Consider the following 22,456-nt stretch of genomic DNA (forward strand, 5'->3'; position numbering starts at 1 on the left):
TCAAAGTGCAAAGATCACTTAGTGCTTTCAGATGATAGGTGTTATAGTAGTGATGAAAGTGTGTGGGACAAAGTGGGTGAACGTGTGGGGGGGGGGTATTTAGATCAGTGATTACTTCATTTCAGCCAGGTAATTACTCCATCCAAGGAAGGAAAGTGGGAGGAAAGGCTTGAATGAATGAATGAATGAATGAATGAATGAATGAATGAATGAAAAAGAAAGAAAGAAGAGGAAGGAGTAAGGCTGTGTGGATTCTAACAGGGCCCATATCCCTTTTCTATGTTGCTCACTTGTCTCCAAGTTACATAGCTACTGTGCATACCATGCACTGACCTGTAATAGAACTCAGTGGTTCCATGGCAGTCAAAAGCTAAGTTTAGCACTGGCCCAGCCCGGGCAACTGTGGCCTACTGTATTTACTTTCCAACCCCTGCAAGATCCTAGTTGGTGCAGTGTCTTACGTGCATTTAGTAGACAAAGAGCAAAGAGCAGCACATAAAAAGGGCAGTTAAAATGTCATGACACAATACTGTAAACTGGACAAATATCTAACCTTTTTCTCTGTGTCTATTTTTAAGTCGGATGCTACGTTACCTAATTCCCTCCAACCACACACTCGCGAGACTGTGCGAGGAGGGCACAAGTTGGAGGAAACATGGCGACGTCTAATTTGTTAAAGGTAAGAGCCTCTGCACTTCAGCATTTTACCCGGATTTGAACACGTAATTATGTGCCCCGATGCCCATAGTCTGGATGTAAATAAATTAATGAATGAGTTAAAAACAAACCCGACCACGGACACTGTTTGTCAGGTTTTTTTGTTGTTGCACTTAAGGCAACAGAAAGGTCTCTCTTATTAGTTAGCTAGCAAGGGATGCTAAGACAAGCTGGCTAACGATAGCTAGCCAGCCATCTGGCTAACGTGCAGTACAGTTGTCACCGGCATAAGCATATCGTCTTTTAAATTGACAGTTAATCAATAATATCATACACAGTTCATTGTAGTAACAGTTGTCTGTCCACATTAAACTGTAAGAGAATATGCAGCAGGCTTGTCCAGGTGGTGGAACAACCAGCTGAATTGGCAAGCTAACATTTGCTCTGTTTGACAGCTCTCCCAGCACCGTAGTTACTAGCTAGTTAACTGTACATACAGTCTTGACTGTTACACTGTTGACAATGTAGGCTGTAGCTAAGGTTTTAGCGGAAGCAGGATTTATTTTAGCGCATACAGTCTTGACTGCTAACTACAGATTGATCAGAGTAGGGTGCAACTAACGTTACACTGTTGACTGTAGTCTGTAGCTAAGGTTTTAGTTGAAGCAGGATTTATTTTAGCGAACTGAACCATTGTAACGTTATGTTTTAAAATAATATAATAGAAAACTATTAAACATACAATTTGATTCAGAACAGCGTCAGTAGCAAGTTACTGAGTAATGGGTTAGGAAGTAGGAACAGTGTTGTTCTCGGTCTCTCTCCAGAATTAATGGCCCTAGGTACTGGGTAGTGTGGTGGTGAGTAGTGTCATCTCTCTGCAGAATAAACACTCACTGTAGTCTGAGATACTAATTAGTAGGTAGTAACAGTAATTATTTCAGTTTCTTTCCAGAATAATGTCCCATTGCAGTTTGACAGTAGTTGTAGTGAGTACTGGGTCATATTCACTAGGCACGGAACAGAAGCAAACAGGCCGAAACAGAGAGTGACTACTTGAAATTGTCCAAAAATAAATGCTTGTTTTCATTTTCTGTTGCAAAACATTTGCTACGGTGTGGACTAATGAATACGACCTTGAGTAGTAACAGTATAGTAGTAGTGAGTAGTAACCGTAGTATCATCTCTCTCCAGAATAAAGGCTCCTTGCAGTTTGAGGACAAGTGGGACTTGATGAGGCCCATCGTCCTCAAGTTGCTGAGACAGGAGGCTGTCACCAAGCAGCAGTGGTTCGACCTCTTCTCGTAAGACACACACTGCATCACACCACACCAAACTGCACAGCAGACACACACACACACGTACTGCACCGCACACACACACACACAAAAACACTTGTTATTGTGTGTTGCAGAGATGTCCATGCTGTGTGTCTGTGGGATGATAAGGGCCCAGCTAAGATCCACCAGGCCCTCAAAGAAGACATCCTAGACTTCATCAAACAAGCTCAGAACGTAAGTGGAACTGTGAGTTACAGAGGAAGGGTTTCGGTAATGGTTGAAATCACATTTGAGGTTGGAATGTGCCGTTCTTCACACACACACACACACACACACACATACACACCTTTCCAGTACAGTGATAACAGTTGTAGGCAAGAGGCTGACTCTTAAACCCCTGAATCCTGACCTCTACCTATGCAACCTGTCTCTGACCTAACCTCTGACCTGTGTTTCCATGGCAGCGTGTGTTGAGTCACCAGGATGACACAGCATTACTAAAGGCCTACATTGTGGAGTGGAGGAAGTTTTTCACGCAGTGTGACATCCTGCCCAAACCCTTCTGTCAGCTGGAGATCACACTGATGGGGAAGCAGGGCAGCAACAAGAAGTCTAACGTTGAGGACAGCATCGTACGCAAGGTGAGGGGGAGGAGAGGGGAATGAGAGAGATGGGGAGGGAGAGGGGAGAGGAAGGAGAGAAGCAGGGCAGCAACAAGAAGTCTAATGTAGAGTACAGCATCGTACGCTAGGAAGGAGAGGTGTGAGAGGGAAAGAGGGAAGGATGAGGAAGGGGAGAGATAGACAATGGTGGTATGCATCAACTGTCTTGTCCTGCTTACTCTCCCCCCCGCCTCTCCTCTAGTTGATGTTGGACACATGGAATGAGTCGATCTTCTCCAACATAAAGAGCCGTCTTCAGGACAGTGCTATGAAGCTGGTTCACGCTGAGAGGCTGGGAGAGGCTTTTGACTCACAGCTGGTTATAGGAGTAAGAGAATCATACGGTAGGACACACACACTGAGTGGCTAACATCCACACATTTTATATGGGACGTAATGGTGAAGTATGGTATGTTTTCGGTATATTGACAAAGTGTGTGTGTGTTTGTGTGTGTGTAGTCAACCTGTGCTCTAACCCTGAAGACAAGCTCCAGATCTACAGAGATAACTTTGAGAAGGCCTACCTGGACTCAACCGAGAGGTTCTACAGAACACAGGCCCCATCATACCTACAGCAGAACGGAGTCCAGAACTACATGAAATATGTAAGGACTGCTCTCGATGTGTGTGTATGTTTGTGTGTTGATGTGACAATGTCTCTCAGTGACTGTGTATACATTCACTGACTGTGTGCGTGTCTTGCAGGCAGACACAAAGCTAAGAGAAGAGGAAAAGAGGGCAGTTCGATACCTTGAGACTCGTCGTGAATGTAACTCTGTCCAAGCAGTGAGTAGGCAGACTGTTTACCTATGAGGCTGTATAGACTGGTTTAAACTCATATTCACAGTCGACAGATGATGATGTCATGTAGATCAATGTTAGTCTCTGTTGTCTCTCTCCAGCTGATGGAATGTTGTGTGAACTCTCTGGTGACGTCGTTTAAAGAAACCATCCTGGCCGAATGCCCCGGCATGATCAAACGCAACGAGACAGACAGTGAGTAACACGTTACATTACTACTGTTACCCACTAACCTTGGGACAGGTTGTAGAAGAGGGTCCTTCTTTGTGTGACGTTAATGTCCTTCCCCCTGCAGAGCTCCACTTGATGTTTTCCCTGATGGATAAAGTTCCTAGTGGGATAGAGCCCATGCTGAAAGACCTGGAGGATCACATCATGAATGCTGGGCTGGCTGATATGGTGGCTGCTGCAGAGACTATCACTTCTGTATGTACACACACACACACACACACACACACAGAGAGCCATGTCGTACTATACTTGTGAGGACTTTTTGGGGACCAACAATAATTCCTATTCAAAATGCTATTTTCCTTAACCCCTAAACCTAACCGTAACGCCTAACCCTAATTTGAACCCTAACCCTAAACCTAACCCCTAAGCCTAAAATGTCCTAATTTCTCTGAATTTTAGTTGGTTTACTATTCTTGTGAGGACTTCTGGTACTAGTAAGTATAGTAAAACATGTATACACACACACACACACACACACTCAAAATCAGCTAGTAAATCTGTATGTTTCTCTTCTTATTCCTGTGTGTGTAGGACTCTGAGAAGTATGTGGAGCAGCTGCTGACGTTGTTTAACCGTTTCAGTAAACTGGTGAAGGAGGCTTTTCAGGACGACCCTCGATTCCTCACCGCCAGAGACAAGGTACACATACATACATACATACATACATACATACAGTGAGAGAAAAGGAGGTGAAGGGAGCAGACGGAATGGACGGGTGGAGAGAAAAGGAGGATGGACGGAGGAGGAGTAAAAAGAGGGGGGGAGCGGGAGGTTTGACAGTTCTGTGTTTCTCTCCAGGCCTACAAAGCTGTGGTGAACGATGCCACCATCTTTAAACTAGAGCTGCCCCTCAAACAGAAAGGGTGAGACAAACCTGAGTTTTATGTTTATATTATATTCCTTGGTTATGGGTCAATATGGCTGCTGGTCCACTCATCACGGAACATTAGCTGCATCCCGATTCTCCACCCTTTTCCTGAGGGGTGCATTTTCACACTCCACATCATGGATTAAAAGCATATGATTTGTGTAACCATTGTCTGGAGGTAGTTTCCATTATTGTCAAATCCATGCAAGAAAGTGTGCACATGTAGACTTCGGAAAAAGGGTGGAGAATCGGGCGCAGCCATTGACTTGAATGTGGATGCCTGTTCTAGTAACTATATTTCTGTGTGTACTACTAATCTGTGTGTGTGTCTTTACAGGGTAGGTCTGAAGACCCAGCCTGAGTCGAAGTGTCCAGAGCTGCTAGCTAACTACTGTGACATGCTGCTGAGGAAAACCACCCTAAGCAAGAAACTCACGTCAGAGGAGATAGAACTCAAACTCAAAGAAGTGGTGAGGACTCTCACCTAGTACTGTAGAATGAGCCCACGATTCTCAATCCTTGGATTGGTGTAAGCATTGGCTGTTGTGAAATCCATGACGGGAAGTCTGCACTTTCAGAGAAGGGTGTAGAATTAGGATGCATCTGTAGTCTTATATCCTGTTAACCCCCCCCCCTTGCTGGTGTTGAAGTACTGTGCCTTTGGAAAGTATTCAGACCCCTTGACTTTTTCCACAATTTGTTACGTTACAGCCTTATTCTGAAATTCATCTACACACAATACCCCATAATGACAAAGCAAAAATTGGTTTCAGAATTTTTTGCTAATTTATAAAAATAAGAAAAACGGAAATATCACATTTACATAAATATTCAGACCCTTTACTCAGTACTTGGTTGAAGCACCTTTGGTAGTGATTACAGCATCGAGTCTTCTTGGGTATGACGCTACAAGCTTGGTACACCTGTATTTGGGGAGTTTCTCCCATTCTCTGAAGATCCTCTTACGCTCTGTGAGGTTGGATGGGGAGCGTTGCTGCACAGCTATTTTCAGGACTCCAGAGATGTTCGATCGGGTTCAAGTCTGGGCTCTGGCTGGGCCACTCAAGGACATTCAGAGACTTATCCCGAAGCCACTCCTGTGTTGTCTTGGCTGTGTGCTTAGAGTCGTTGTCCTTTTGGAAGGTGAACCTTCGCCCCAGTCTGAGGACCTGAGCGCTCTGGAGCAGGTTTTCATCAAGGACCTCTCTGTACTTTGCTCTGTTAATCTTTGCCTCGATCTTGACTAATCTCCCAGTCCCTGAAAAATATCCCCACAGCATGATGCTGCAACCACCGTGCTTCACCGTAGGGATGGTGCCAGGTTTCCTCCAGACATGACGCTTGTCATTCAGCCCAAAGAGTTCAATCTCGGTTTCATCAGACTAGAGAATCTTGTTTATCATGGTCTGAGAGTCTTTAGGTGCCTTTTGGCAAACTCCAAGCGGGCTGTCATTTGCTTTTTACTGAGGAGTGGCTTCCGTCTAGCCACTCTACCATAAAGGCCTGATTGGTGGAGTGCTGCAGAGATGGTTGTCCTTCTGGAAGGTTCTCCCATCTCCATAGAGTAACTCTAGAGCTCTGTCAGAGTGACCATCGGGTTCTTGGTCACCTTCCTGACCAAGGCCCTTCTCGCCCGATTGCTCAGTTTGGCTGGGCGGCCAGCTCTAGGAAGAGTCTTGGTGGTTCCAAACTTCGTCCATTTTAAGAATGATGGAGGCCACTGTGTTCTTGGGGACCGTCAATGCTGCAGACATTTTTTGGTACCCTTCCCCAGATCTGTGCCTCGACACAATCCTGTCTCGGAGCTCTACGGACAATTCCTTCGACCTCATGGCTTGGTTTTTGCTCTGACATGCACTGTCAACTATGGGACCTTGTCTAGACAGGTGTGTGCCTTTTTAAAATCAGGTCCAATCAATTGATTTTACCACAGGTGGACTCCAATCAAGTTGTAGAAACATCTGAAGGATGATCAATGGAAACAGGATGCATCTGAGCTCAATTTCGAGTCTCATAGCAAAGGGTCTGAATACTTATGTAAATAAGGTATCTGTTTTTTTATTTGAAAAAAATATCAAAGCTTTCTAAAAACCTGTTCTCGCTTTGTCATTATGGGGTGTTGTGTGTAGATTGCTTAGTATATATATTTTTTTATCCATTAAAGAACAAAATGTGGAAAAAGTCATGGGGTCTGAATACTTTCCGAAGGCACTGCATGTAAAGAATAAGGATGTGTTTTCTCTCCCTCCCTCCCTTCTCTCTCTAGTTGCTGGTATTGAAGTATGTTCAGAATAAAGATGTGTTTATGAGGTACCATAAAGCCCACCTGACCAGAAGACTGATCCTGGACATCTCAGCCGACAGCGAGATAGAAGAGAACATGGTGGAGTGGCTCAGGGTAAGAACACACTCACACACACACTCTTTCTCTCTCTCTCTATATATCCCCTTTTGATTTAGTTTTTTCCCCTGGTTATGTGTGTGTGTGTAGGAGGTGGGGATGCCTGCAGACTATGTGAATAAGCTGGCCAGGATGTTCCAGGACATTAAAGTATCGGATGATCTCAACCAGGTCTTCAAGGAGATGCACAAACACAACAAGCTGGCTTTGCCAGGTAACACACACTAAGACCAATGGCCTGAGCTTGTGTGATTATTAACCACAGCCTCAATACTCCACCTAATGGTGTACCATAGTAATACACTAATACTCTCTCTGTGCCTGTCTCTCTTTCTCTGTCTCTCTGTTTCTGTGTCTCTCTCTCTCTCTCTCTCTCTCTCTATCTCTATCTCTCTCTCTCCAGCTGACAGTGTGAATATAAAGATCCTGAATGCGGGGGCGTGGTCGAGGAGCAGTGAGAAGGTGTTTGTGTCTCTGCCTACTGAGCTGGAGGATCTGATCCCAGAGGTAGAAGACTTCTACAAGAGGAACCACAGCGGGAGGAAACTACACTGGCACCACCTCATGTCCAATGGCATCGTGAGTGGAAGATGCGCACGCACACACAAACACACAGCAAACACACACACTCAGAAACATAATCCGTGTAAAAACTACTATCACCTCATGTCCAACGACATAGTGATCTCCCTCTTCTGCCCTGTGTGTGGGGGGGTGCCTGTGTGTTTTTGTGTGTGCGTGCGTGTTTAGATCACCTTCAAGAACGAAATGGGTCATTATGACCTGGAGGTCACGACCTTTCAGCTGGCTGTCCTATTCGCCTGGAACCAGCGGCCGCGGGAGAGAATCAGCTTCGAGAACCTTAAATTGGCCACCGAGCTGCCCGATGCTGAGCTACGACGCACACTCTGGGTAACACACACACACACACACACATACACACTCTCTGGGATAGAAAAATGAAAGCACACACGCCAATATAAACGCTATTCATACACAGAGAAGAGACTGAGAGAACAAACTAATTACCTCTCTTTCCTTCTCTTTCTCTCCCTCTCTCTCCGCTGTCTCCTCTCTGTCTTTAGTCTCTGGTAGCGTTCCCTAAGCTGAAGAGACAGGTGTTGTCCTATGAGCCTTCAGTCTCCTCCCCTAAAGACTTCACAGACAGCACCCTGTTCTACGTCAACCAGGACTTCTCTCTCATGTACGTAGCTACAACAATAGCTTTGAACCCACTGTTAGCCCGCTGAGCTTAATAGAGGCATTGAATGCACCTAGGGTGGCTAAATTCTGTTAACTTTCCCCAAATTCTCAGGTTTTCAAAAAAGTACTAATTGGAGCATTCCAGATGTAACTGCTTATTCCATCCTGATTCCAGGAATCTTCCCACAGGGATTTCTTGAAAATCTGGGATTTTTGGGAAAGATGGCAGAGTTTTGCAACCTTAATTGCACCTCACTGCAACAGTTGTTGGCTTACCATGTTGATTCATGTTCTATTTAGTTAATGTAACTGTATGTATTCTAATGCATCAGTCATTTTGGGGAAGTTTCAATGTTGATGAAAGCTTTGTTGTCATGGTTTCCTACTGAGGACCAGGGTGGAATGTTGAGGAGCAGTTTCAGGTGTGATGCTGATCAGATATTGAGTTCTTTAGTCTCTGTTTCTCAGTAAAAACTCCAAGGTCCAGAAAAGAGGCAAGATTAATCTGATTGGTCGACTGCAGCTGACCACGGAGCGAATGAGAGAGGAGGAGAACGAGGGCATCGTCCAGCTGAGAATATTAAGAACCCAGGTAACATTACACATTTTAAAGGTCCGATTTAAGGAACCTGAAGTTTCAGCATTTTTGTTTCCCAAAGACTTTAATGGAGCACTACTGCCTTCCACCCTGCAAGCCTTGAGTGAAAACTTGAAAAACTAGGTTTGATCAATCATAACAATACCAGTTGAGTGTGTGCCGCGACGTTGAGTAAAGATATAATGCTGTACGTTGTTTGACCCACCCACCCCCCTCCAGGAGGCCATCATCCAGATTATGAAGATGAGGAAGAGGATCAGTAATGCCCAGCTACAGACAGAGCTGGTAGAGATCCTCAAGAACATGTTCCTGCCCCAGAAAAAGATGATCAAGGAACAGATCGAGTGGCTCATCGAACACAAATACATAAAACGGGACGAGACGGACATCAACACCTTTATCTACATGGCATAGAACCCCTTACCTGGACTGGAACCACCTACCTACCGCTAGACCTGGCTGGACCCTCGCTGCTGCAGGAGGAAGAGGAAATGCAGGAAGAGGAGGAGGGACCAGTGGTTGTTTCAGAAGAAGAGGAAGGAGAATGTCTCTCTGCGGCCGAGAGGGGGCGGGGGGTGGCGGTTGGTTGGTTGGTTGGTTGTATGAGATAGATGGTGTAGTCTTCAGACTGTGGTGCGGACAGGAGGACAGTGGGGCTGACTGACTGACAGTCTCAGTATCAGAGTAGAGACATTATTAAATAAATAAAATCTCCCTGCCTTACCCTCCTTACGCAGTCCGCACAGAGACAGACACAGACAGACAGACAGGAGGACTAACGGACTAGTAGTCTATATCATTATGGAGTGGACACGGAGAGGAGTGTATTTTGCCAAATGTACCTTGTGTGTGTGTGTGTGTGTGTATATGTGTGGCTGCACCTTGACAGCTTGCTGCTCTGTGGAAGTCTTGCAATCATCTGAGGTCCCGTCACGTGTGTGTGTGCACATGTCTCACGTTTTCCTTTATCTCCATCCCCCCAACAGCCACACCCCTCAGAGAGGATCATGACTCCTCACATATCAGCCAATCGCTGGGTGAGAACAAACGAGAACATCAGCACTTTTCTGTGTTTGAATGGCTTTATACTGTATATCAATTTACTTCTCCTTTTCAATGCTCATCTTTATTTTTGTGAACACTTGTGTGTTGTTGTGTGTATCGTTTGTTAAATGCTGCACAGCGTCGTCCAATCGATCGAAGTCACAAAGCTCTCTAGCGATCTTTGATTCTCCTCTTCTTTCTCGCTCTCCCCCTACCCATAGCCAGTGCAGGACAGGACATGACAGGTGTATTGTTGTCATACCATGAGGGGGTGTCATGACTGTTCATGACCCAGGTTTCTTCCCAAATGCCACCCTATTCCATAGGTACTGCATTACTTTTGACCAGAGCCCTATGGGGGCAAAAAGTAGTTTCAATTCCCTATAAAGCGAAAAGTAGTTTATATTCCCTGTATAGGAAAAAGTAGTTTATATTCCCTACTAAAGGAAAAGTAGTTGATATCTCCTATATACGGAAGAGGGTGCCCCAGTAAAATCCCTCCAGTGCAATAGCTAGATAGCCCTTCCTACTAGAGCACTTCCTGTGGTGAGAGGTCATGTTGCTAAAGCAACGGCACTGCAGTGTTGCTATTAATGTACCCTACCCAATGCCTTTTACAGAAGACTGTGTGTTGCAGTATGAAATGAGTGCGGAGGGGTGAGGATGGAAGAAGAAGAAAAGTGTTGGGGCCGTGTGGGGCTGACTTATTTATTTATTTCATTTGTATCAGAATGTGGTTTGTTTGTATGCGAGTGTTTGATAAATAGGTCTGGTCTGTAGCAGGCTACTAGGTGTACATAGCCACTTATTGATTTGGAGTAATGGTACATGATGAAATGTATGAGACAACTTAATAACACTATCCCTATTTTACTCTTTTTTAGTTTGAGTTTTACTCTTGGCATTGGGATAATATTGTAGTGTGGGATATTAAAGTGCGCCCCAAATGGCACCCTATTCCCTATAGGGCCTATAGGGCTCTGGTCAAAAGTTGGGCACTATGTAGGGAATATGGTGCCATTTGGGATGCAACCTAGGTGGCAATTTCCTATTTTCTCTCACTCTGATTTGAATGCAACCACATTGGAATCAATTTAGACACCTCAAGACAAAGTTATTGTCAGATGATGGAAACGTTACTTGGGATTTAGCAGTTATGAATTGTTTGGTCATGGCTTTACTTCATCCTACCATGTTTAATTCATACACACTACATACCTACGCAGCACCGTATAGTCCACCGTTCTACAGTGGAGGACACCTATGAGAAACACACGTACACACACTGACTATTGTCAAAACAGTTAATAGTTTATTCTACCAGGTAATGTAATGTGTGGATAACTCTACTACCTGTCAACTGTTGGCAATAAGAGGCTCTCCTCCACGTGAGCTAGTTACATTTCTCAACCGACTGACTAGTTAAACTTTTTGAACAGTTACTCTGAAGGATATCTATCACTTTGTGAATAAATAGTGTGTGTTTATCATCATTGACAGTTTATGCAGTTATATCGTCCACTGAATGACATTGTGTCCAGCAGGCAGACAGGTTTTAGTAACATTGTTATTTTTCATGTATTCCTTCCCTGGAATCTGACATTAATGGTTACGCATCACTGCTGTAGTTGTTGCATCAAAACAACCTGGAGAAGAAGTGTGTCCCAAATGACACCCTATTTACTATTTAGTGCACTACTTTTGAGCAAGGCCCATAGGACTTTGGTCAAAAGTAGTGCAGTATATAAGGAATAAGGTGTCATTTGGGACGTAGGCAAAGTGTTATTACATTCTAGTAATTTAGCAGATGCTCTTATCCAGAGCGACTTACAATTAGTGCATTCTTCTTAAGATATGTTATCAGAGTAATGTACTTAATGTAACTCACTCTGATACATTTAGCTATTCTCTAGATTTGAGCCATGTTCAACAATGTTTTAAGATGACACAACTTAGGTCACTTTATGAGTAAAAACAAATGAACAGTATTAAACTATGACTTAAACTCAATATTTGTAACAACTCATGTTTTTCTCTCTGCACAGAAATGTCAGATAGAGCAGCTCTTATTGTGTTAAGAGACTAGACTGACATCTTGCTTCAGTTTAATGTGTTTGTGTGTTTGTGATGATGATGATTGTAGACAGATGGGTAATCCTAAAACATGTATCTCTCTCCCTCCCTCTTCCACTCCTTCTCTACTTGCATATCTGGAGCCTTAAGTGAAAACTTGAAAAACTAGGTTTTATCGATCATAACATTGCCAGATGAATGTGTGTCCCTACTTTGAGTAAAGATCTAATGCTGTAAATTGTTTGAATGGGAGTATCAGGCTCAACTACTTTGATGTGCTGCATTATTCTTTTTTGTTTTGTTTGTGACTTTTTGCTCATTTTTTTTTGTATAATTTATTTCCTGGCAAATATAAACTGTACTGTAAAGAGAGAGTCAGTCATCTCCACTGCTCTTGGTTTCCTTTGTCTTCTGATGTTTTCTATAGACACGGGATGTAACATTTGCTTCTTCCTCTGAGTGTACTTTGATAGTAGCCTTCCTGCATGTTAACATTTACATTTTAGTCATTTAGCAGACGCTCTTATCCAGAGCGACTTACAGTTAGTGAGTGCATACATTTTTTTTTTTTTTTTATCATACTGGCCCCCCGTGATCGAACCAACAACCCTGGCGTTGCAAACGCCATGCTCTACCTACGGAGCTACACGGGACATACCATAGCCTCTTCCAAAAGGTCTGAAACTTTATGGCACAGAAGATCGTGTGATGATGGCCTTTTGACATATAAATCATTAGTAATGGCGAAGTTAAATTGACCTGCTATGATCGCAGATGCCTCACACTGTAGGGAGATGTGGGAAAGAGACAGGCAGAAGATATGACAAGTGACGTGTATGTCATTTCTGGTAGAGGGAGGAAGGGGATTGTTTTATTTATACCTAATCCTTAGTTATTTTATATATATTTATTTTTAAACCAATTTCATGATTTCAATATTATTTAAAATCAAGCACGGTCAAATAGAAATTCGACCTGTAATTTGATTTATTTCCATAGCGAGTACGACTCAATCGCGCACCCCTTGAAATCATGTGGTACGTTCCATAGCTCTCTGTTGCCCCGGAAGAAAGCAGTTTGCTTTTACCACTTGGAAAGTGATCAGCTCGTCAGATTGCAACCGTAAAAGTGCATGATCAACTCTCATAAAAAGAAACACAACTCTTGGAATCCAAGGTTTGCATAAAATATTCACATACTTTTAATATCCAAAACTGTGTTGTAACCGTGGATGAACTGACGTAAACCTGTGACAAATATTTAGCTAGCTAGCCAACAACGGCTAAATATGTTTTCTGACTGTTGTGTTGAGAAACTAACTTGGCTAGCTAGTTAGCATTCCAGCTAATCGTTTCCATTGTTTTGGTCGAATTTGATTGATCTCTTTACCCCATGTATTCTAGCTAGCTAGACATGCTAGATAAATACAGATTGCTTTGCTGGTCCCACGTATTCGACTACTGTTGGCTTTTGAACATCATGACAGAAATAACCTGCGAACTGACTAGCTAAAGTAGCTGGCTGTTGGCTACCCGTGTTAGTTGGCTAGGTAGCTAGCTAATTAGCTTACATTTCTAGCTAACTCGAACTAACGTTAGCTAGCTATGTCTTTCTTGATAACAACAAATAAGCAACACCCCAGTCGTGTCTGTATTGTTGTAATCTTTATGCAGATAGTTACTTTTGTGGTTAAGATGATTAATCACATGTATAGTCATGATTAAGCCAGATCAAGATAATATTGCTTGCTTCACTTAGCTAGCTACTAACCTTAGGTAATTGATTGCAAAATAACGTTGATCCGGTAATTTTACATTTTAAACTGCATCGTTGGGAAAGGTTCGTAAGCAAGCATTTCGTTGTAAAGTCTACTCCTGTTATATTCGGCTCATGTGATACATTACATTTGATTTCGAAAATCAATGCATGTTGTTAGCTAGTTGTCTAGTTAGCCTTTGCCTTTTGCTTTTGTAATCGCAGTTAAATTGCCTAGCCGCTAGCTAACGTTAGCACTCAGGCTAGACCTGTCATACGAAATCTTGTCAATATATGTTTTATTGGATTTGATAACAACCGTTCTTCCGTACATTGTACTATAGTTCGTATTTAGACTATCTAGCTAGTTACCCAGTGCAGTGGGTTTATTAATTTTTCTCTCCGTTCGACATTACGGTGACGCAGTTATTCTGGCCAGCGTTGTTAAACGTTAACTAGCACCTACAACAATAATTGGGAGAAACTCCTGTATGTGTGTCGATGCATATCGTTATTTGTTGTAGTTCTGTGTACGTTAACTGGGTAGCTAGCTAGGTAACTAACGTTAGGTAGCTAGTAGAGTAGCGATCGTTGATGTGTCTGCTGTCTGTACATGAAAGCATCCGGTAGAAATGTAACATTAGCTAACTAGACGATCAAAGTAACTTGGATGAAATCTGGCCGCTAGCTCTGATTCTACAGTAGCCAGCTATTTCACATTTGTTTATCAGCTTCCAACCGAAAGGTCCACATAGGTCTCCTGATGTGGTTTAAGCATTGTTGTGGACGTAGAGCATCCAATTTTGGCTGGTAAGGTCTCCCTTCCGGTCTTTAGAGCTTGGGAGTGCAGAACCGGAATCGCAAAGCACGTGAAATACACTGAGTGTACAAAACATTAAGAACATCTTCCAAATATTGAGTTGCACCCCCCAGAACATCCTCAATTCGTCGGGGCATGGACTCTACAAGGTGTCGAAGGCGTTCCACAGGGATGCTGGCCCAGTTTGACGCCAAAAGTTTCATCCGAAGTCTTGGTTGAATCTTTGCCAAGTGCAGTTCAGTCATCATGCGCTGTTTGAATGAACATTTCTAAAGGCTTTCCTTAAAAGTCTTCCCAATTAAATGTTGACTGCAAAGTACGTCTACCTGGCAGAATGATATCTATGATCTGTATCAATCGGTAGGGCATTTGTTTAGCAAACTCACATGTACGGTACTGTAGGCCTACATTGTACAGTACAGAAACACCACTAGCCAAATGGTCTCTTGCTAGGCACACAATTGAATGAAAGGGCAGCTACACCCTCCCCACAATATTTGTTTTGATTTTCCCAGACCTCATAAATGGTCTCCTGGTGTGGTTTTAAAGCATTGTTGTGGATTTAGATCATCCAATTACTTTCGTTTTTCTATTAAAAAATATGGTGATTTCGAGAGTGACTTCATAAACTATAGGAAAACATAAAATTTTACACACAGGATGCCTTTCCTTTAAAAAAAATAGAGAGTATACCCACTTCTCCAGGCACCGCTACACCACTACAGCTACTGTCTATTGAATGGGCTAAGGTCCACATAACTTATTGACCAGATAGCAGCTAGCCAAGTAACGATGCATGCGTTGGATGAGATCTGTTTGTTTAGATGAGCTAGCTGCTTCGATATACAGCCAACTGGCTAACATTAAACATAGGAGTTATCTGATCTGTGGTTTACGCCTTGTCTGGCGCACAACCGTGAAAACCACTTACACATTACAAAGTATATTAGCTACAATGTCATCTCCCCTCTCCTCCTGCTCTCTGTCTGTCTGTTGCTGTAGGATAGTACAGTGTTCGGACTGGCTGAGGAGGCAGACCTACAGACGGTATCACAGACATTGGACAGATTTGTAAGTTAACAGACTCGAGTGAACTATTGGGATGGCCCAGTACTATAGCTAGTTGAGCCACTGCCAGAGCAGGGGCATTCTGAGAGTTGATTAGCTATGTAATGTGACCATACTGTCTTGTCTTTATGTATGCTTTATAATGTTATGGTACTATGTAGGTCATCACCTCAAGTCTCTCACTGTAAACTGTGTTTTTATTATAGAATCTTATAGATTTGAATGGACAAGGAGACCAGAAATACATAGGTACTTCTCCTATATACTATCTGTAAATAGTATACTGTTTATGGTATGGCTCTCAGCTGAGTGAGCTGACAGATTCATTGTGTGTGTGTGTGTGGACCCAGCCCAGCTAGTTAACCCGTGTGGAGACTCCGCGATGCCTGTGAAGAAGAAGAGGAAGTCTTCAGGGTCAGATGACCCGGGACTCAGGAAGTGTAAAATCACCTGGTGAGGAACCCCTCCTCACCCACCACCCGTCACCCCTGCTCCTCACCCACCACCCCTGCTCTCCTTCTCCTCACCACTCCTGCTCCTCACCTCACCACTTCTCCCACCATCCTTCACTATTGGATGTTTGGTCTTTTCCCTCCACCCCCTACACAAACCCCATTTTATGGCCCCCACCCCTCAAAAACCTGCTGTATTTAGAGCGGTAGTGGAACTCTGCCTCACCCAACCCTTCTACTGAAGACCCTCCTTCTCCTCACCCATTCCACCATGTGTGTGTGTTGCAGCTGCTGCTTGCTGGCTTTGCTCTGTGCAGTGAGCCTGGCTGCTTGACTGGGGAACTCAACACTCAGCACATATTTGTCCCCTTATGCAGCACAGACCTCAGTCAGTCCGCAGGAGAGGAGGGGGGGAGGAGTGTGTGTGACACTGAATATCTTAAGAACTCCTCTCATGCATGTGTCTGAGTCTGTTTAGTGACTATGTTCTATCCTGTGGTGTAGTTCCTGACTGTGTTCTATCCTGTATGTTGTAGTTTCTGACTGTGCTCTATCCTGTGTTTTGTAGTTTCTGACTGTGTTCTATCCTGTGTTGTAGTTTCTGCAGACCCCAGGCTCCAGGCCGGTTGATCAGCCCAGATGACCAGTTCTCCAATAAGAAATGTCTGGCCTGGTTCTACGAGTACACAGGTACAGTGCCTTCAGAAATTATTCATACCCTCGACTTATTCCACATTTTGTTATGTTACAGCCTGAATTCAGAAATTTTTTCTCACCCATCTACACACAATACCCCATAATGACAAAGTGAAAACATGTTTTTTGAAATATTAGCACATTTATTGAAAATGAAATACAGAAATATGTCATTTACATAAGTATTCATACCCCTGAGTCAATACATGTTAAAATCACCTTTGGCAGCGATTACAGCTTTGAGCAATGTTCCCTCTTATTTTTTTCCGGCACAGAGCAAATTTCTGCTCTGAGCGCAAACTTGAACGTTGTGAAAACTCTGTGCAACTTGTGGCGCGTGTTTACTTTGAACACTGAGGCTGTACCTGCTTTAAGTTAGTTATAACAGTGGTCAATTAGGCTACTGTTGCTATTTTATCATAATCTAGGCCTATTAGAGTGGCCTTCCATAAAAAACAATGGAGAAAATGCATCTCATAACATTTTAACATGGAAATAGCTGTTCTATCATTCAGCCTACAGTAGCAGCCAATGTGGTGTTCAATGTAGGCCTACATTCCATAAAAGTTTTTTGGGAAAAACAACCTTTTAAGGATTGACATTAACCTGTTGATCCACTTGTCCTTCAGACAAGGTGACTGAAAATGTTGTGGTGTTTGATGCAAGAAACCACTTTACAAAATAAAATTCATTATTATTCCCTTACCATTATTACAGAGAATCAGACAAATTATGCTACCCTCTGCCTATTGGCTACTTAGCTTATTCAAGCCTGTCTCAAAATACAACACTGCCCCTTTAAGACAGAAAAAATGCTATTTACCTGACTTGCTTTTCAAAGATGATTAGAAATGCACACGTTTTGTACTCTTGCAGGAAGCAACCACTCCCCCACTGCTGACTAGAAATGAGCTGTAACTGGGCTAATAACTCCCTTAGTAACATGCCCCAAACATAATGCTTTGTATTCAGGACATAAAGTTGATTTCTTTGCCAAATTCTTAGCAGTTGTACTTTAGTGTCTTATTGCAAACAGGACGCATGTTTTGGAATGTTTTTTATTCTGTACAGCCTTCCTTCTTTTTACTCTGTAATTTAGGTTAGTATTGTGGAGTAACTACAATGTTGTTGATCCATCCAGTTTTCTCCTATCACAGGCATTAAACTCTGTAACTGTTTTAAAGTCACCATTGGCCTCATGGTGAAATGCCTGAGCGGTTTCCTTCCTCTCCGACAACTGAGTTAGGAAGGACGCCTGTATCTTTGTAGTGACTGTATGTATTGATATACCATCCAAAGTGTAATTAATAACTTCACCATTCTCAATGTCTGCTTTAGTTTATTTTTACCTATCTACCAATGGGTGTCCTTCTTTGTGAGGCATTGGAAAACGTCCTTGGTCTTTGTGGTTGAATCTGTTTGAAATGTACTGCTCGACTGAGGGACTTTACAGATAATTGTATGTGTGAGGTACAGAGATGAGGTGGTCATTCAAAATAATGTTAAACACTATTATTGCACACAGAGTGAGTCCATGCAACGTATTATGTGACTTGTTAAGCACATTTTAACTCCTGAACTTATTTAGGCTTGCCATAACAAAGGGGTTGAATACTTATTGACTCAAGACATTTCAGCTTTTCATTGTTCATTCATTTGTAAAAATGTATAAAAACATAATTCCACTTTGACATTCTAGGATATTGTGTGTAGGCCAGTGACACATCTCAATTTAATCAATTTTAAATTCAGGCTGTAACACAACAAAATGTGGAATAAGTCAATGGGTGTGAATAATTTCTGAAGGCACTGTTTGTCATATCATGATGATCATAGATACAAAAATAGGACGGCCTATTAACTTTGATACACACTCGGATAGAACTCTTTTTAAGTCGCAAGGAACTCTGAAGTTGATTATTGGTCACTAAATATAGAGTCATTTATACCATTTTGTGTGTGTGTGTTTTGTGCATGCTTCCCGTGTGTGTGTGTGTGTGTGTGCATGCTTCCCGTGTGTGTGTGTGTGTGTTTTGTGCATGCTTCCCGTGTGTGTGTGTGTGTGTGTGCCAGGTCCAGATGAGGTGTTGGGTCCAGAGGGGATGGAGAAGTTCTGTGAAGACATTGGAGTGGAACCAGAAAACGTTAGTCTTCCTCTCCTCCTCTTTTCTCTTCATCCATCCAGCCATCCATCGTTGATAATTATGATGTATGTTCTCTCCCCCTCTCTCTCTCTCTCTCTCTCTCTTTTTCAGATTATCATGTTAGTTTTAGCATGGAAACTAGAAGCGCCAAATATGGGATTTTTCACTAAGGAGGAGTGGCTTAAGGGAATGACTTTACTACAGTGAGTAACCTTGATTTACCACATCACATGTCTATGTTTCTGATGCTTCTGACTCTATAGGTGTGACTGGGAAACCATGTGTGTGTGTTTGTGACACTACACCCCCCTATAGGTGTGACTGCATAGAGAGGTTACAGGGGAAACTGGACTACCTGCGCAATCAGCTCAACGACATGATCATCTTTAAAAACATCTACAGATACGCCTTCGACTTTGCCAGGGTGAGTCCTCTATCACTGGTTCATAGTCAGGAAATGGTTTGACTTCTTGAAGAGAGGATCTGGATGCATTCGGAAAGTATTCAGACCCCTTGACTTTTTCCACATTTTGTTATATTACAGCCTTATTCAAAAATTGATTAAATTGTTTTTTTCCCTCATCAATCTACTCACAAAACCCCATAATGACCAAGCAAAAACAGGTTTTTAGAAATGTTTGCAAATATATAAAAAATGGAAATATCACATTTACACAAGTATTCAGACCCTTTACTCAGTACTTTGTTGAAGCACCTTGGGCCACTCAAGGACATTCAGAGACCTGTCCCGAAGCCACTTCTGCGTTGACTTGGCTGTGTGCTTAGGGTCGTTGTCCTGTTGGAAGGTGAACCTTCGCCCCCAGTCTGAGGTCCTGAGTGCTCTGGAGTAGGTTTTCATCCAGGATCTCTCTGTACTTTGCTCCGTTCATCTTTCCCTAGATCCTGACCAGTCTCCCAGTCCCTGCCGCTGAAAAACATCCCCACAGCATGATGCTGCCACCACCATGCTTCACTGTAGGGATGGTGCCAGGTTTTCTCCAGACATAAGGCTTGGCATTCAGGCCAAAGAGTTCAGTCTTGGTTTCATCATACCAGATAATCTTGTTTATCATGGTCTGAGAGTCTTTAGGTGCCTTTTGGCAAACTCCAAGCGGGCTGTCGTGCCTGTTACTGAGGAGTGGCTTCCGTCTGGCCACTCTACCGTAAATGCCTGATTGGTGGAGTGCTGCAGAGATGGTTGTCCTTCTGGAAGGTTCTCCCATCTTCACAGAGGAACTCTGGATCTCTGCACTGTACTTACATTCTCTTCTTCTTTATCATCTCTCTTACCCCTCCCTCTGCCGCCCTCCCTCTCCCCCTCCCTCTCCCCCTCCCTCCCTCTCCCAGGATAAGGACCAGAGGAGTCTGGACATGGACACAGCTAAGTCCATGCTAGCATTGCTACTGGGGAGAACATGGCCACTGTTCCCTGTCTTCAACCAGTTTCTGGAGGTAACACACACCCAATGCTGACCACACAGCTGTGTGGTTCCTGTACTGACTCGCTCCTAATATTTATCACCTTTCTCCACCCCCTTATCTCCTCCTCTCTCTGTCCTCCCCCTCTCCCCACTCTTCCTCGCTTCTCTCTCCTCCCCCTCGCTTCTCTCTCCTCCCCTGCAGCAGTCCAAGTACAAGGTGATGAATAAGGACCAGTGGTATAACGTCTTAGAGTTCAGTCGTACAGTCAGCACAGACCTCAGTAACTATGACGAGGATGGAGCCTGTGAGTACACACACACACTAAACCACACAAAAACACACACACAAATAAAAAAACACACATACACAGTCCCTCTCACACTAACACTACTCTTTCTCTCTGCAGGGCCGGTGTTATTGGATGAGTTTGTGGAGTGGCAGAAAGCTCGGCTGGCAGCGTTATAGCGGAGAGAAGAAAGAGGGAGCAGGAGGAAAACGAAAGAGAGAAGCACACATGAAGATGTTCTCCCTCCGTTTGAAATATACAGAAACGGCACATATACACCTTCCATGGACTGTGCACACACACACACACACGCATACGGTGTCATGGAGCGCACACACACTTCCAGTGACGGCCTCTGTGCTTCGTGAGCCAACAGTGAAGTTCTCTCTCTCTGAAGATACTTTTCCAGTGTTCATTTAAACAAGTTCAACAAGAAGAAAACAAACAAAAAGCTAAACTAAAGAGGGAACTATTTTTCATATATATTGCATCTGTGGCCACAGTTGTCTAGCCATTGTTAAGATCGACTGGGGAATTTATCGGTTTCCTTGAACATTTTTTTCCCTTCATTTTTGAGTCTTACCTCGTTTATAGTATGTTTTCTGAACAAGAATAAAGAATGGAATTGTACCAAACCTGCTTCTAACCTCTGATTGGTACAACCAAACTTGCTTCTAACAAATAACTTAGCAAATACCAATTTCTCAAGCAAGAATTTAGCTAGGACAGTCTGGGAGTGGTCTGAGTGGGGAGGGGAAAACTATATGTTATTGGCAGAGAGGTTTGGAACTGCTTCTTATTGGTCTATTAACAAATGTACTGCCTGGTGACCACCAGACAGGCCAAAACAGGCTGTAATTTCAGGCTGTCTTTTCAAACAGCTCTTACACTGAAAGTACATTATCATAATTTTCACAGTATTACTCCAGCCTCAGTATGGAAATATACACAGTGTACAAAGCATTAGGAACACCTTCCTAATATAGAGTTGTACCTCCTTTTGCCCTCAGAACAGCCTCAATTCGTCGGGCATGGACTCTACAAGGTGTCGAAAGCATTCCACAGGGATGCTGGCCCATGTTGACTCCAATGCTTCCCACAGTTGTGTCAAGTTGGCTGGATGTCCTTTGGGTGGTGGACCATTCCTGGTGCACACGGGAAACTGTTGAGTGTGAAAAACCCAGCAACGTTACAGTTCTTGACATTCAAACCGGTGCGCCTGGCACCTACTACCATCTTTTGTCTTGCCCATTCACCCTCTGAATGGCACACATACGCAATCCATGTTTCAATTGTCTCAAGAAATCCTTCTTTAACCTGTCTCCTCCCCTTCATCTGCACTGATTTGAAGTGGATTTAACAAGTGACATCAATAAGGGATCATAGTTTTCACCTGGATTCGCCTGGTCAGTCTATGACATGGAAAGAGCAGGCGTTCCCAATGTTTTGTACACTAACCCTAACCCCATAAAATACAGGGAAATCACGTTTTTGACTGCACTGGGCCTTTAACCCAATAGAAAGAACACGAAAAAGTCCAGAGCCAATAGCCATCGGCTTTATATTTAATCAATCACTTCCCTCCGAACACTTCATCCCATATTGTGTACCTCTAATTTGGAGCCCTGTCTTGCAGTCGTGTGATTCGCTAAACTCATAATGATAAATGTTTATGTTCACTCCTATATAGGCCAGACTATAGTTGTTGTTATTCCAGGCTTATTAGTGCTACAGTGCCTTGCAAAAGTATTCAGCCCCCTTGGCATTTCTCCTATTTTGTTGCATTGCAACTTGTAATTTAAATTGATTTTTATTTGGATTTCATGTAATGGACATACACAAAATAGTCCAAATTGGTGAAGTGAAATGAAAAAAATAACTTGTTAAAAAAAATTCCAAAGAATAAATAACGGAAAAGTGGTGCGTGCATATCTATTCACCCCCTTTGCTATGAAGCCCCTAAATAAGATCTGGTGCAACCAATTACCTTCA

At 43.1% G+C, this 22,456-nt stretch overlaps 2 protein-coding genes across 4 annotated transcripts; both read left to right on the top strand.

Annotated features, from left to right (window-relative positions):
• Positions 1 to 467: 467 nt before the first annotated feature.
• Positions 468 to 12,219, top strand: LOC123483521 (cullin-5-like). Its single transcript, XM_045213713.1, has 19 exons — positions 468 to 679; positions 1,852 to 1,961; positions 2,072 to 2,171; positions 2,402 to 2,578; positions 2,802 to 2,943; positions 3,059 to 3,204; positions 3,305 to 3,385; positions 3,502 to 3,595; positions 3,696 to 3,826; positions 4,166 to 4,273; positions 4,433 to 4,497; positions 4,840 to 4,972; positions 6,769 to 6,900; positions 6,994 to 7,117; positions 7,307 to 7,482; positions 7,654 to 7,815; positions 7,989 to 8,107; positions 8,575 to 8,698; positions 8,924 to 12,219. Exons 1-19 carry the CDS (start codon positions 656 to 658, stop codon positions 9,116 to 9,118), a joined length of 2,343 nt encoding a protein of 780 aa, XP_045069648.1. The 5' UTR covers positions 468 to 655; the 3' UTR covers positions 9,119 to 12,219.
• Positions 12,220 to 12,878: 659 nt separating this feature from the next.
• On the top strand, positions 12,879 to 21,099 carry LOC123483525 (DCN1-like protein 5). Of its 3 annotated transcripts, none has more exons than XM_045213718.1 (11): positions 12,879 to 12,997; positions 15,399 to 15,467; positions 15,671 to 15,713; positions 15,815 to 15,917; positions 16,515 to 16,606; positions 18,686 to 18,756; positions 18,868 to 18,959; positions 19,072 to 19,180; positions 20,104 to 20,208; positions 20,383 to 20,482; positions 20,585 to 21,099. In XM_045213718.1, the coding sequence occupies exons 4-11, from the start codon at positions 15,847 to 15,849 to the stop codon at positions 20,641 to 20,643; spliced, it is 699 nt and encodes a 232-aa protein (XP_045069653.1). In that variant the 5' UTR covers positions 12,879 to 12,997; positions 15,399 to 15,467; positions 15,671 to 15,713; positions 15,815 to 15,846; the 3' UTR covers positions 20,644 to 21,099. The 3 variants fall into 3 exon arrangements, with proteins under 3 accessions (XP_045069653.1, XP_045069651.1, XP_045069652.1); XM_045213716.1 differs by having other exon boundaries at positions 12,881 to 12,997; positions 20,380 to 20,482; XM_045213717.1 differs by lacking the exon at positions 15,671 to 15,713 and having other exon boundaries at positions 12,881 to 12,997; positions 20,380 to 20,482.
• Positions 21,100 to 22,456: the final 1,357 nt, after the last annotated feature.

The sequence above is a fragment of the Coregonus clupeaformis genome, chromosome 5, assembly GCF_020615455.1.
Source record: "Coregonus clupeaformis isolate EN_2021a chromosome 5, ASM2061545v1, whole genome shotgun sequence".
NCBI lineage: Eukaryota > Metazoa > Chordata > Actinopteri > Salmoniformes > Salmonidae > Coregonus > Coregonus clupeaformis.

What these genes read in the sequence shown, in the direction of transcription:
- LOC123483521 (XM_045213713.1), top strand. Translation starts at nt 656, where the DNA reads ATGGCGACGTCTAATTTGTTAAAG. An exon ending in CAGTGGTTCGACCTCTTCTC is followed by an intron (nt 1,962 to 2,071) that starts GTAAGACACACA and finishes TGTGTGTTGCAG; the next exon opens with AGATGTCCATGCTGTGTGTC. An exon ending in TGAGAATATTAAGAACCCAG is followed by an intron (nt 8,699 to 8,923) that starts GTAACATTACAC and finishes ACCCCCCTCCAG; the next exon opens with GAGGCCATCATCCAGATTAT.
- LOC123483525 (XM_045213716.1), top strand. Translation starts at nt 15,847, where the DNA reads ATGCCTGTGAAGAAGAAGAGGAAGTCTTCAGGGTCAGATGACCCGGGA. An exon ending in AGGAAGTGTAAAATCACCTG is followed by an intron (nt 15,918 to 16,514) that starts GTGAGGAACCCC and finishes CCTGTGTTGTAG; the next exon opens with TTTCTGCAGACCCCAGGCTC. An exon ending in TTGGAGTGGAACCAGAAAAC is followed by an intron (nt 18,757 to 18,867) that starts GTTAGTCTTCCT and finishes TCTCTTTTTCAG; the next exon opens with ATTATCATGTTAGTTTTAGC.